This window comes from Diabrotica virgifera, chromosome 1 (assembly GCF_917563875.1).
Source record: "Diabrotica virgifera virgifera chromosome 1, PGI_DIABVI_V3a".
NCBI classification, from domain to species: domain Eukaryota; kingdom Metazoa; phylum Arthropoda; class Insecta; order Coleoptera; family Chrysomelidae; genus Diabrotica; species Diabrotica virgifera.
Window position 1 is genome coordinate 113530366 of NC_065443.1, and position 16393 is coordinate 113546758.

A 16393-nucleotide genomic window follows, 5' to 3' on the forward strand; every position below is an offset into this window, starting at 1 on the left:
ATTTGAATTCTGAAATTATGTGAATTGCGAGAGCTCGAAGTAAAAAAATTAAAATGTGACTTAATTTTAATTAATACCATTATTTAATATAAATTGTTAAAAAGGTTAACATTTTAGTATTTTTTTATTATGGCGACAAATAGGTAATTCATAATAAATATTCACCTTTAAGTAATGAATAAATAATAAAGTTTGTTTTCTATACTTCCACAAAATTTATTATATCTAAGTGACTACAGCTGTTTCGGCGGAGTGCCTTTCTCAAGTAATATAGTTTACAATGTGTTTGCCTTTTTAATCTTCAACTGAAGAGGTTGAGGAGTGGGGAGCTGTTTGTCTCGAGTTGGTCATTCAGAATTATATCTGTATTTTTCAGTTTATTAATTTCCATAGATTCTAAAAAAGATAGCTTAAGGCCTTTATTTTGAATATGTAGAATTTTAAACTCTTCATTGAAAGAATGATTATGATCTAGAAGGTGAAGTGCGTATGTAGAAGTGTCTGTTTTTCTATTGTTGAATGCCCTTTTGTGTTCTGCTATCCGTTTGTCAAAAGTTCTGCCAGTTTGACCGATGTACGTTTTCGGACAGTCACCACAAGTTAGTTTGTACACACCACTCTGTAGTTGCTTTCTAGCCTCTGTAGTTGCACCACTAACTTGTGGTGACTGTCCGAAAACGTACATCGGTCAAACTGGCAGAACTTTTGACAAACGGATAGCAGAACACAAAAGGGCATTCAACAATAGAAAAACAGACACTTCTACATACGAACTTCACCTTCTAGATCATAATCATTCTTTCAATGAAGAGTTTAAAATTCTACATATTCAAAATAAAGGCCTTAAGCTATCTTTTTTAGAATCTATGGAAATTAATAAACTGAAAAATACAGATATAATTCTGAATGACCAACTCGAGACAAACAGCTCCCCACTCCTCAACCTCTTCAGTTGAAGATTAAAAAGGCAAACACATTGTAAACTATATTACTTGAGAAAGGCACTCCGCCGAAACAGCTGTAGTCACTTAGATATAATAAATTTTGTGGAAGTATAGAAAACAAACGTTTTCAGTTTTTTATTGTTAGATAAAATGAACTTCCATCAAGTAACGGTCGAATCCATCAAATAATAAAGTGTCCACAAAAAATGCATAACTTTAATCAACTAACTACCTTAAAATAAAAAAAAAAACAGAAAAAAATTGCTGAAAAATAACTTTTGGATATCTAAAATCCGAAGTTTATAACGAGGAAATAAATAGTAGGGAAGAACTTCTTGACCGGATTCGAGACGCCTTCCAAGAAATGAAGAATAATCCTGACGAGATTAGGAAGTCAGTGGGACAAATAACAAAAAGATCAAGACTTTGTCTTCAACAAGGTGGTAGCCATTTTGAACAATTACTATAGTTTTAATAAGTTATTTATTGGAAAAAATTTTCTGTTTTTTTTTTAATTTTTGAGATAGTTCGTTGATCAAAGTTATGTGTTTTTTGTGGACTCTTTATTATTTATTCATTAATTAAAGCTGAATATTTGTTATTAATTATTTGTCGCCATCATAAAAAACACTGAAATGTTAACAGTTTACCAATTTAGATTAAATAATGGTATTAATTAAATTAAGTAACATTTTAATTTTTTTTACTTCGAGCTCTCGCAATTCACATAATTTCAGAATTTAACTTCAAAATTTTACCAGAAAAATCATTTTGCCGAAAATTCAAAGTATACTACTAAATTTAGTTTTTCATACTCTTTTCAAATGCAAAATCCATTTAAAAAAATTAATGTACAGGGTGTTTTTTCGGGTCGGAATATTTTTCCAATATTTTTTAATCTTGCCCAGTATTTTTTTATAATTGTAAATAAATTAATTGATTGGGCACTTTAAATAATATTCGGTGTTAAATATAAAATAAATATACAGTGTGTTTAACAAGTTGTAAGTCGTATTTCAATTTTTTTACTACTTCGAGCTCTCGCAATTCGCATAATTTCAGAATTCAAATTCAAAATTTGACCAGAAAAATCATTTTGCCGAAAATTCAAAGTATACCACTAAATTTAGTTTTTCATCTCCTTTTCAAATGCAAAATCTATTTTACAAAAGTTTAATGTACAGGGTGTTGTTTTTGCGTCGGAATATTTTTCCAATATTTTTTAATCCTGACCTGGATTTTTCACAATTGTAAATAAATTAATTGATTGTACACCTTAAAAACTATTTGGGTGCCAAATATAAAATAAATATACAGTGTGGTTAAAAAGTTATGAACCAAATAAGAAAATGACAAAATAGATAAAACACCCAGTATATTTGTTATTAATGAAGTAAGACCCATTAAGTATGGTATTTTTGAAACCGCCTAAGTGTCCTCTTTCTACAGTTAACGTATGTTACTTTCCCAATGAAACATCCTGTATAATAATCATAATATTTGCAATAAACTAAAATTTAAAGTCTGTGAATACTTTCAATTAATGTTTCAGCTTCTAGATCTCCAGCTGTTTTTACATTTTGATATTTTTCCCTTAAGACGTTTCGAAAACAGAAATGAATGGAGATTGAAAATTAAAAATAAAGTATTTCCATTATTAAATTGAACCTTGGATTCATTTACGGATGCTGAAGATACCTTGCACACAGCAAGAAAAACTAATGAGGAAGTAATAAGGAGGATCAACAAAGACAGAGAATTGCTGAAGATGGTTAAACACCGAAAAATGTCTTATATGGGAAATATAGAGGGCCGTAGAAGTGTAGAAAAAAACAAGTTTCTTGGTTAAAAAACATTCATAAATGGACGTAAATATCAACTGTAGGACAATATTATTCCATGTTGCATATCGAGAAGCCTTCGCAGTGGTGGTCACCAATTGGATATTTCTAATATGGCACTTTTTTAGATACCTACTTCCTTTAATGAGTTACTTATATCCTTCAATATTATGTTACCTACTGCGATCAAAAAAAAATAATTCATTGATACAGTTTGAAATAACAAAACCTAAAGAATATACTACGTACAGTGTTTAAAGCATACAACCGTAACTTAATAAACTCTCAATAACAAGATATTCATCAGAAATAATATACTCACATCGTTCTTTGAGCGTATCACCAGCTTTGTACAACAAGTGGCCCTCCTCATCATCTTCTAGAGGTGCTGAAGCCTGAAAAAGAAGTTTCACTTGTAAAAAGGTGTAGAATACAAACCGGCAAAACTTCATAGTAAACACATACGCTGCTAGAGCTAGGACAACAGTTCAAACGTAAACAGCTAACCATCGTGTATATGTACAGGTACATCGGAATACTTAACAATGAATCAAGTAATGACAAACATAAACATTGCTGATACCAACCTATACTGAGTAATGAATGAATATATTTACCAATATGTATCTGATGCATAATTTGGTATAACATGTATGTATGACATTATTTTTATCTTAGTAAGGAGGACATTAAAGAGAAGTGATTTTATCACAGTTTTTACACGTGGATGGTTAATCAGCTGATTTTTGATGATAGACCAGAGCATTTAGCACAAAATAAATCGATTTTTAAATACAGCACCTAGATACGTGCAACTTTTTGCATTGTGTTCAGGATGATGTCAAGAAAAAAGTCTACAATAGAAACATGGGTGGAAATGCATAAGTGCATATTAAATGCAATTAAAATGTATAAAATCCAACCAAAGATGCATAAACATGTCAAAATAAGTGTGTTAAGGGCTAGATTTTGTTATTCGGGGCTTTTTGGGGTCTCTGAAGACGAATACGCCATCAGAACCCACCCCCGGAGCACCTGGTGCCCAGTGTCACTGCTAAGGCACGTCATCTGGAATTTCGAGGGATTTCGGCACTGTGTGTTTATGTTTTATTGGCACTGGTTTAAGCAACCAACTGGCCAGTTAATGTGTTTTCAGTTCTCTCTTTTACAAAATATATGCTTAGTATCTAAATTTAAAACTATTACTACTACTAAGTTTTTACTGTTTTTTTTTATTTTTTTTTGTATTATATTTTTTAATTATATTTTTTATTTATTTTTTTTTTGTTTTTTTTTCTTCTTTTTTTTTTCTTTTTTTTTCTTTTGTTTTTTATGTATTTTTTTGTATATTTTTTTTACTACGCTAAGACCTAAACCCGATTCAACATCTCAGAGGTTTAGATCTTCTTAGTAACTTTTTATTTTATTTTATTATTTTTATTTATAATTTTTTATCAGAGCTTTAATTTTAAACAATTAACATGGTTGTATAAAATTTTATAAACATCTATATTGTTTGATTGTAAAAGGTATATAAGATTAAAAGGAAATTGTACGTTAACTTGAACTAGATTGGTATAGAAATTTGAAATTTCAATAAAATGTAAAGGACATTTTAACAGCATATGTTGTAGATCAGCTAGCTCTCCACATAAACATTCATCGTTATCTACAAGTCCTATTTCTCTTTTGTAGACTGGAGTCAGACAATGATTGCTTCTTATTCGACAAATAGTTTTGATAAAGCCTCTGTTGGAAACTTGATTAAACCATGTCTTGATGGGAAATGTAGGCTAGATTTTTTTGTAATACTTTCCTTTGTCTGAATTGTATTGTTCCTGCCATTTCGTCCGTTTGATAGACCTGATAATAGAAATTATGTCTCCCATAGGAAGTTGATAGGATTGAAGAGCGGATTCCTTCATTGTTGCTTTTTTAGCCAGATTATTTACTATTTCGTTGTTTTTTATACCAATGTGTGCGTTTATCCAGCACAATATTATATTTTTGCCTGACTTCAAAGCTTCACTGTTCATTGCTATGATGTCACTGATGATATAATTTTCTTCAAAATTATGTACATTATATTTAAGTTTCTTTACAATGGTTTTCGGCACTAAATTGATGCAAACAGATTACTCGATGGTTTTTGGGGATGTTGAACTAGAAAACTAAATTAAAACCGACCTCCCGTGCACCTGGTACCGCCCCAAAAATCGTCAAGTGCATGCATTCGTTCATGCATTCAGTGCCTAAAACCTTCGTAATTCCAGAAGATGACGTTCCTTACAGTGACCATGAGCACCAGGTGCTCCGGGAGTCAGTTCTGATGGCGTATTCATGTTCGGCAACCCCAAAACGCCCGTGTATTCTGTTCAACCCCAAACGCATATTATTATTATAACCCCAAAACGCATCAATTTAGTGCCGAAATCTCTTGAAACTCCAGAAGATGACGTGACCTTAGACACCATGTGCCCCGGATATCGTTCTGAAGGCATAAATATTCGTTTTTCATTTATTTGGTTTTCGCAATTTTGCTGAACTGTTTATTGCAATCTTTCAGTGTGCAAAGTACCCCGCACAAACCTTATGGAAATTAGGTCCCAGTGGATTTCGTTCATACTTTGGGAAAATACTCTTTGAAGCATCCTGATAAAAAGTTCTCATGGGCACAACTCAATCGTATGAAGGATTTTCAAGATATAGAGGCACAAACTCGGAAAATTATAAGATTTACTGGGTATTCCAATTCCCTTAGTTACTGGTTATATGGCAACATGTAGAAGTTTGGATCAAGGAAAAGTACTAGTAGTCTAGGATTTTTTCCTGGCTATCCAATGGCGACCTTTACTTTGACCTTGACCTTCAAAGGACGTCATCTTCTAGAGTTTCGAGGGTATTCGGCATTAAATTGATATAAACAGATTACTCATGGGCTTTTGGGATCGCGTAACACGAATATGCCATCAGTATTGACCTCCGGAGGACGTGGTGGCCAGGGCCACTGCAAGGGACGTCATCTTCTAGAGTTTCGATGGTTTTCGGCATTTAATTGATGCGAATGAATTACTGGAGGGTTTTTTGAAGTCGCTAAACACGAATAAGCCACATGAACCGACTCCCGGAGCACCTGGTTTCCAAGTTCAATGAAAGGCGCTCCTGGAGTTTCGAGGGTCTTTGGTACTACATTAATGCAAACGGATTAGTTATAGGTTTTTCTGGTTGCTGAACACGAATACGTGATCAGCACAGACACAGGAGAACCTGGCGCCTATGACAGGTTATATTCTGGAGTTAAAAACCTACATAAAAGTAATCCTGTCTTAGGCACCAGGTGCTCCTGTGTCTGTGATGATCACGTATTCGTGTTTAGCAACCCCAAAAACCTATAACTAATCCGTTTGCATTAATGTAGTACCAAAGACCCTCGCAACTCCAGGAGCCCCTTTCATTGACCTTGGAAACCAGGTGCTCCGAGAGTCGGTTCTGGTGGCATATTCGTGTTTAGCGACCTCAAAAAACCCTCCAGTAATTCATTTGCATCAATTAAATGCCGAAAACCATCGAAACTCTAGAAGATGACGTCCCTTACAGTGGCCCTGGCCACCACGTTCTCCGGAAGTCAATTCTGATGGCATATTCGTGTTTAGCGATCCCAAAAACCCATGAGTAATCTTTTTATATCAATTTAATGCCGAGAACCCTCGAAACTCTAGAAGATGACGTCAGTTGAAGGTTAAGGTCAAAATAAAGGTCGCCATTGGATAGCCAGGAAAAATCCTAGACTACTTGTACTTTTCCTTGATCCAAACTTCTACATGTTGCCAGATAACCAATAACTCAGGAAATTGGAATACTCAGTAAATATTATAATTTTCCGAGTTTGTGCCTCTATATCTTGAAAATCCTCCATACGATTGAGTTGTGCCAATGAAAACTTTTTATCAGGATGCTTCAAAGAGTATTTTTCCAAAGTATGAACGAAATCCACTGGGACCTAATTTCCATAAGATTTGTGCGGGGTACTTTAAGCCAACTTATTCCTAAATTCTGCCTGGTATTCCCTAATTTCTTCCTAGATGTATTAACAAGATATATGCTCCTCTAGTATCTTTTTATAGCATACTTCTGACAGCGACTTATCAAATAACTAAAGAAATATCACGTATAGGTACAACGATGAGACTTTCAACCCCCTTACTGACCAATATACAGTAAGCGCCACGGTACTAGTTACATGGGTAGGTGTCTAATTGCTATGCTTATGGGCTAATCCGGTCCGTTCTCAGATGTGACTTTCATCTCTCATGTTACTGTCATGAAACTATTCAAAATAATTGTTTTTCCATAGGGCTTTTCATTCACAGTGATTTGTTTCGAGCTTCTGTCATGTGTCACATAATAATAATATATCTACGTCATACGTTATTGGTATTTTACAATGATACAAACCAAAGACATATGACGTAGATATATTAATATTATGTGACACATGACAGAAGCTCGAAACAAATGACAATCGATGAAAAGCCCTATACAAAAAATACATTAATTAATAGTATTGTTACTGTGCTTTAAAATAACTTTATTCAAACACCAAGAATATTACAATATTTTAAAACTTTTAGAACTTTAACAAAATGACAACAAAGCGCCAAATATAGCTGATATATTAATTATTGTCAACTTTCTATGTTAATATTCCGTTTCTATACATTTTCTGACGTTCTAAACGTAGTCCTGTCGCCAGGGGGGTACAACGGCCTCCTTAATTCAGATGGACTTACCCAAGTTTTTTTTATGTATTTTGACCCGTAGAACACGAATTTTTTGGGTAACAGTTGATCCGGATGTCGATAAATTTGTTATAAACAAAGAACTTGAGGAATTACATAACACCGATTTTTCGCAAAACAAAATATTTTTTTGTATTTTTTGGGTGATTCTCAGCAAAAAATGGTTTTACAAGTTTTTTTGTAGGATGCATAGTTTTAGTTATAAAAGCGGTTGAACTTTCAAAAAATCGAAAAAGTGCAATTTTTGAACCCGAATAACATTTGATTAAAAAATAAAATCAAATAAAGTCAAATTCTATCGGTTTTGATTATTTGCATTGCTAAAAATTAAGTTTTTATTTGTTAAACAAAGCCCTAAAAACACATAGTGTTTCCCGTGCTAAATGCATGCGTTTTAATGTACGTAATCTACGTAGAAATGGTTTGTATGCGCGCCTACTCGTTCGATTTCAATGGGAAATGCATTGAAAACATCATTCAATCACTATGTGTTTATAGCTTTGTTTAACAATAAAAAAATTAATTTTTAGCAATGATAGTAATCAAAACCGATAGAATTTGACTTGAACTTTCAAATACGGTAAGCAGAATTGCTATTTTATTTTTCAATCAAAAGTTATTCGGGTTCAAAAATTGCAATTTTTCGATTTTTTGAAAGTTCAACCGCGTTTATGTCGAAAACTATGCATCCTACGAAAAAACTTGTAAAAACATTTTTTGCTTAGAATGACCCAAAAAAATACAAAAAAATGTTTTGTTATGTGATTCCCCAAGTTCTTTGTTTATAACAATCTTATCGACATCCGGATCGACTGTTACCCAAAAAATTCATGTTCTACGGGTCAACAAAATACATAAAAAAAACTTGGGTAAGTCCATCTGAATTAGGGAGGCCGTTGTACCCTCACTGGCGACAGGACTAACGTCACTAGACATAAAAATAAACATTGCAACAAGTGAAGGGTCCAGGACTGTAATAGCTCAATGTTCCTATGTGCCTAGTAGGGTGGTGGTTACTGTATAGTTTAGGTGCCAGCTTCTAGGTGACCGTGGCCTTCTCAATTCTGATGAGCAAACCCAAGTACATATTTCTTATGTATTTTTGGCTGCCGATTACGTGATGTGGTCAAAAAATTGTTAGATATAATCAATTTAATTGTAAATTTTTTACAAGGCTTTAGCTCGTAAACTAAAGGAGATACCAAAATAGCTCAAATAAAATTTGTTCCTTAAGGGGATGGGTACGAACTTTCGGCTTCAATGCTATATAAATGGGATTATTTTTTTTTTCGAATCCTGAGAAAACTAATAAGTATTTTTGAAAAATTTAAACGCAGAAAGAAAGATTACGTTATTACCGAGGGCCGAAAGTCCCTGAAAACTTCTCTAATCTTTATTTTAATAAGTTACAGGGGTGAAAAACTAACTGAAAATGTAGTGTCATTTTTAATTTCAAATATCTCATTCAAAAGAAATTTTTATTTGTTCTAAGGGACTTTCGGCCCTCGGTAATAAAGTAATTTTTCATTCTGTGTTTAAATTTTTCAAAAATACTTTTATACTGCTACTTACCTACACTACTAGTTTTCTCAGGATTCGAAAAAAATGATTAGATACATTTAAAATACATTGAAAATTTTGACAGGCGTCAAAATTTTCCATTTTGTTTCTTTGCCCTTAATAAAAAACAAAGAAAATGGCGATTAGATATTTGTAAAATTAGTGCATAATGCAAATTGTAAAATAAGTACATATTTTTCGACGCTTTTTCGATCGTAACGATCATGAGCTTTACATACACTCATTTTAAAGCTTATTTCATTAATGTTCATAAGTTTATTCTTGGGCAAGATATAAATATATTGATAACGCGCTCTAAAGGCGCAAAATTGGCTTACAGCGAAAAGGTTCGCGCGCGAATCTCTCGATACAAATTATAATATCTCTCGATACATAGATATACGTTATCTTCATTTTTTCTTTTTGGAAGATCCTAATTTCCAATTTTTGCATATAAAAAGAGCATCTTATGTGGCGGCGTACGCTCAATTGACGTGCCTTGATGATGCTTTTTCGACGTATGTAAGTACTTTTGTATATTAACATGAATAAATGACTTGACTTGACTTGACTTGATGCTGCAAAAGAACTAGATCCACTTTTATATGGAGATCATATACAGTCGGAAAAATGAAAGAATGCCCATGAACTAACATAATAAAACACGCTGTATTTTCCTGTCACCGTGTCACAAAGAAAATTGCCCAGCGCAAGTACATGTAATAATAATAATTATTACATATACTTGCGCTGGCCAATTTTTTGTGTGACACGGTGACAGGAAAATACAGCGTGTTTTATATGTTGGTTCATGGGTATTCTTTCATTTTTCCTACTGTAGATAATGAGACTCTAAAACCCCAAAAAGTTTTAATTTTAATGCCTCCAAGAATTGACTTCGTACCACCATACCATGTAGAATCTTCTAAAAATGAAAAATAAAGATATCGTATATTATATAATATAAATTATAATTTGTACCGAGGGGTTCGCGCGCGAACCTTTTCGCTTTTCGCTGTGAGCCAATGTTGCGCCTCAGAGCGCGTTATTAATATATCTATATCTTAGCCAAAAATAAACCTACGAACATTTTCCTAAGCTCAAAATGTTCCTTTTGAGTTATTCTATCATTACTGTTAATTAAAGTATAAACGTTTATTGTCCAAATCTGCTTAAAACCCTTATAAACAAAGTAATGTACAAATGGTCTACGAAAATTATACCTTTACGGGTATAGCTTTAAAATACTTAAATACACATAAAGTAATTTAACAACTTTGTTGGAAAATTTGTGAATTAAGCTTTAAAATGAGAAATGTTGAATGGGTTGCATGTGAGAGTTCATTTTAAATGAAGTAAAAGATATACAGTGAGCACGTAAAGGTTGGAATAAATTCATTTTCTCGAGAATGGACGATTTTGGAAAAAAATCCCAAAACAGGTCAATTTTTATTTTTAAATTACGACTTTTTGGCATATATATCATACTAGTGACGTCACCCATCTGGGCGTGATGACGTCATCGATGATTTTTTTAAATGGTAATAGGGGTCGTGTGATAGCTCATTTGAAAGGTAATTCAATTCTCTATTCAGTAATATAAAGATTAACATAATTCTTTATACAGGGTGTCCAAAAAATTTTTTTTTGAATTACATTTATTGACATAAAAAGAAGAATGCATGTAATTTATTTAATTCAAAATACATTTTACTGCTCTCAGAAAACAGCAAACAATGTTTATTTGAAAAATATTCATTGCTTTTCGCTTAAATTCAATGTTCAAACTGTCAAGAGGAAGCTGAGTGAGTGGCTGCTTTAATATTGAATTTAAGCAAAAAACAATATTTATTTGTCAAATAAACAATATTTCCTGTTTTCTGATAGCAGTAAAATGTATCTTTGAGTTAAATAAATTACACAGATTCTTCTTTTTATGCCAATTAATTTAATTTAAAAAAAATTTTTTTGAACGCCCTGTATAAATAATTATGTTAATGTTTATATTACTGAATAGAGAATTGAATTACCTTTCAAATGAGCAATTACACAACCCCTATTCTCATTAAAAAAAATCATAATGACGTCATCACGGTCAGATGGGTGACGTCACTAGTATAATATATATGCCAAAAAGTCGCAATTTAAAAATAAAAATTGACCTGTTTCGGGATTTTTTTTTCAAAATCGTCCATTCTCGAGAAAATGAATTTATTCCAACCTTTACGTGCTCACTGTATACATATTCAAATATATATAAAAATAAATGATTGAGAGTACGTCTGTCTTTTACTTCATTTAAAATGAGACTTTGCGAAGCTCATTTTTATGCGTAGAAGCCGAGTTACGATCGAAAAAGTTTCGAAAAATACTTATCTTACAATTTGCAATTTGCATTATGCACTAATAATTTTACAATATCTTGAGCTCTAATTATTGGATTTAAGTTTAGAAAACGCCATTTTCTTTGTTTTTTAATAAAGAACAAATTTTATTTGAAAAAAAAATTTTAAATCTGATTTAGTTTACGAGCTAGAGCCTAATTATAGAAAATTTATAAACAATTCAATTGTTTATAACAATTTTTTGACCACTCGGATCGAAATCCACCCTCGAAATTCGTAATCAGCAGGCAAAAATACATAAGAAATACTTGGGTTAGCCCATCAGAATACTTAGGTTAGCCAGGGTGACCTCTATTTGGCGCCTATACTATAACTATTGTTCTGAAACTATTTCTTTGTGGTATTTATGTAATTTATTATTCTAAATGGGAAATAAGCCACCATTTAACTTGAAAAATTATTTTATTAACGTTTCGACTTCCAACTCGGACGTCGTTGTCAAAACACAAAATATTACTAAATTAAACAAAAATGTTGTTGCTTAGTAAACAAATTCTTCTAATAATTTAATTTAATCGGACTCATTCATATCGGCAATTTAGACATATAGGTACATTAAAATGATATTGCCAATATTTATGAGTTGCGTTATTTATAAGTTAAATTGTGGCTTATTTCCCATTTAGAATATTAAATTAGACTATAACTATATACAGTATTTCTCATGATCATCTTTCAGTGCGTCACAGTTTTTCGATTTCTTTCTAACGCATTAAATTGTATGTGACAGAAAAAAAGGCACGTCGGTGATTACATTTCGTAGATGACATTTTTATAACATTTATTCTAGTTATTCTAGTTGTCGATAGATGGCGCCATAATAAAAAAATATTTTTTTTAATTAGATAATAATATTACAGATATAATCTGTATAATTTATAAGACTATACAAATCAAAGAAAATACCATTTTATAAATGCAAGAAACACTTTTGATTTGTTTTTATTCCAAATTGAAAATAAAATGTGACCACTGTCAGATTTAACTAAAATGTGATGTTAGAAAATGTCATAAATGTGTATTATCCATAGATATAACAGAACATATATTATCACGGACTTACCCTTTTCCTATCATTTGTTACGCACTGAAAAATGATCATGAGAAATACTGTACCTATTTATTTACCCCGTGAGTACGATGAGATGATTTAGAGTTTTAGAGTAAAGGGCACCTAAATTAGTAAAGTAGGTATTAACACAACAGAAAGAAAATATTTTACACAGATTGCTAAACTAGAAAAAACTTCAAACTATCTATGAGAAGACATGCCATCAAATTGTTTATTGATAATACACGTTGGGTGGAATGCATAAAACGTAGTAGATGCTATTGCTTCAGCAAATAGTATCTAATTTGTAGCATTTTATTTTATATAAAAGTAGGTGCTTTATTGAGAAGACCGTACTACACAACCGAAGTACCTGCTACTGACCTGAAGGATCTACTACTAAACGTAGCGCCAGCCTTAGTGCCCTTGTGCGCATCACACCAATCGTATTAGAACTATATAGTTTTTCATGTGCTTTTGTGTTTTGTGAATTCACATTTTTACATACCTAATTATTATTAGAATAAGTGAGTAGTGAGTAAAAGTGAGTGGTTCAGATTCCGAAGTAACAAAAGAGTTAGGCGAGGATAAAAATGAACAAGTATTGTTTGTTAATCTTCTTGAAAACTCTCAAATTTTATTTGATAAAAGAATGATCCCAAAAATTAAAAATGAAAAGGAAGCTGCATTGAATAAATTAACTGCTGCCTTTAATGAAATAATCGAAAAAACCTAGATTTAAAACAGGTTTTGAAGAAATTCAACAACATGAAAACAAAGGTTAAAAAAATGTTGACGTAAAAAAACTGGTGACAAAAAAATCGTACTGACTGGCAAAGAAAATTCTATGAGTTATTGAATATTGGAGAAAATCCAGTACCGGAGGAGATTGGGGTTTCATTACAAAAAAATAATGATGAAAACGTTCTTTTTAGCTACAATTCTGGTTGCCAAAAGCTAACAGGCAGAGCTCCCAAATATCCTAGTGCGAAGGAGGAGTCGCTGATTGAACTACGGAAGACCTGCTTACGAAAACAAATTGAAGCAGCCGAAGCTCAAAATGAAGGGTCAACACTATTCACTTTCCCCCGTCGTACGCCTCTGGTAACAGCCAGAAACGTTTTTTAACACAATTTAGTAGTTTGTACAGTACTTACACTTCCTGCCAAGTATGAAAAGGATACGTCGAATAGTTTTAAAATGCTGAGCAAAAATAGTTTTTAAATTTTTAGATAAAACACCTTGTAACTCAGTAAGGAACCTCATTTTATTTACATGTTTTAGGTTAAATCTTCATATTTTGTGCTAAGTTTTCTCCAGTTACTATATGGACAATTATTAATGAAACATCCTGTATATACCTACATATACAGTGCGCTGAAATAAGTCTTACCCCCCCCCCCCCAGGTTAACTTATTTATTTTTAGCACATAATCAAAACGCTCGTACATGTCGATTTTTAAAATAATTATAGTATATTATAGCATCAATGTTTCGAACTTTACACGATCCCTCTTCAGATGCTAGTCATAACTTTAATTTTTTTAAATGGGAAAGTAGGTACATCCTGTAACACCTCATTTAACGTAACACTTATTCCAGCGCACTGTATGAATAAAACTGCACGATTCATGATAATTACCTAAATATTTTACGATAAATGTCGTCATTGTATCTTATTCAGGTTTGTAGATTTTTCTACGACAAACATTCATAAATGCTGCCATTTTTTAACAAAAAACACCTACGCCGAAGTCGTGCATCCACCAACTTCACCTAAACTGAAGCAAATTCTATTAAACTAGCAAATACTTCAAAAGCGTAGTACATCCTTCTATGTATCTGGTAAATAGTAGTAGATGCTACGGAGGAAAGCAAATGCTTTGTCAGTGTAGCAAATTCTTCAAAAATGTAGTACGTACTTGAAGCATTAGCAGGTACTACGTTTTATGCATTCCACCCAATGTCTTAGTGGCAAAAAGATTCTTGTTTAATGGCATAATAGCATAGTCCCCCCGTCCCACAACTATTTTCATTTAAGATTTAACAAAAGGTGCGTAAAATTAGAATTTATTGATAGATATCTGCATAATTCGTTAAAAAATATTCTTAATTTATAATAATTAAAAGACTGAACATCAAAGGTGCTGCCACGTAAAGGTAAAGTTCCTAAGCTGTGTAAATAAAATTAGCAAGAAAGACGAACACTATTCGGTTATTTAATACATAATACTTATACCATTATACCAAATTTTGTTCTGTATATTTTGATTTTAATCGTCTATCTATTTCTCGTTTTTTATTTCAAAGTTGTATTATAATAAAATAGTAAATAATAAATATTACCTGATGATCCTTAACACAAGTGTGCTTTTCGTATTTTATCACCTTTTGCCAACTTTTAGGGAGTCTTATATTGTTACGTTTTCTACACCGGTAACTCATTTTATCAAAATGTTATACAATATTTTTAATGAAAAAATAAACTTACTTATTATATTCCTTATACTTTTCCGATTGTCAAAATATTTATTAAACTGTCAAAAATGTTTTGAATTATTGGCATATAAAATTGTTTCTACTAAAGCGCCATCTATTGGTGAGAATCTTATTTAGTAAGGTATGTAGACACATTGTTAAATAGGCATATTTATTTTGTTGTTAATATTATTAGGTAATATAATCTGTTTTTTTGTGATTATACTAATATATTCCTGGTATATTATATATAAATAGAATGAACTATAATGTATTGCTTTTTAATTATTCTATAGTTGAATTTATAAATACAGTGGAACCCCGATAAGTCGGCCCCCGATAACCCGGAAGTTCGGCTAACCCGGACCGATTTTCATCAGATAAACATTTTGATTTTCAGTACATATTTTGTATTTTGACAATGACACCCGTTCTGGGCGTCGAAATGGTAATAAAATTATTTTTTCAATTTAATTGTGGCTTATTACCCATCAAAATAGTTAATTATCAGATAAACATTTAGATAATAATTTAAACAGATAATATTTGAGAGATAATGTGTATTTGTGTAATTTGAACTATACGATAGTAAAAATTACTCATAGCCCAAGCCGGCAAAAACAACAGGCCCCTGTCTGTAGTATTCCTTTATTTTTTATTTCAAACTGTGTTAGCATTGTTTAAGAAAGACTATTTTAAAAAATTCTTTTTTAATCAATGGTCTTAGGTTTCACTGTTCTTAATACATAATAACAAAACATCGTTCCGATTGTGACTGTATGAATACAATACTTATTGTATTGTTCGCTTCCGTTTGCTTAGGTTTGTGTTTGCGTGTTTTTAGTAATTTAGATGTGTAGGTACTGTGCATATTTATAAATATTTCATGTTATTTTAATTCTAACGGAGTTTATCTGTAAGTATACCGTATTTTATTAATTTTTACCATATTCTCCGGCTAACCCGGATTTTCGATATCCCGGATCGGCCGCGGTCCCGATTAATCCGAGTTATCGAGGTTCCACTGTAGATCCATTGTGTTCAAAATGATAACACTCTTTTATCAAAATCCAAGTTCATGGATAAAATTGAGAAAAATCAAAAAATTATTCAAGTACATACCTATATCTATTTTAGTAGATGTATTTGTATTCCAGAAATTAAAATATTTTTATACAGGCTTAAAAATGCCTCAAAAGGTCATTATTAGTATGGTACAGTCAGTGGCGGATCCAGAATTTCTTTTGGCGGGAGTCATGAATCTTGAGGGTGATTTAATAGGGAACTTGCATAAAATTTTAAATTAAAAAAAATG

General features: G+C 31.9%; 1 protein-coding gene across 2 annotated transcripts in view; it reads right to left on the minus strand.

Moving 5' to 3' along the window:
* Positions 1–16393, minus strand: part of LOC114347795 (dual specificity protein kinase CLK2-like) — a 132559-nt gene that overhangs the window by 52242 nt on the left and 63924 nt on the right. For both annotated transcript variants that reach the window (XM_028298464.2, XM_028298471.2), the window contains exon 3: positions 3108–3180. In XM_028298464.2, coding sequence (XP_028154265.1) covers positions 3108–3180 — 73 coding nt within the window. The remainder of the gene's footprint in view (positions 1–3107; positions 3181–16393) is intronic.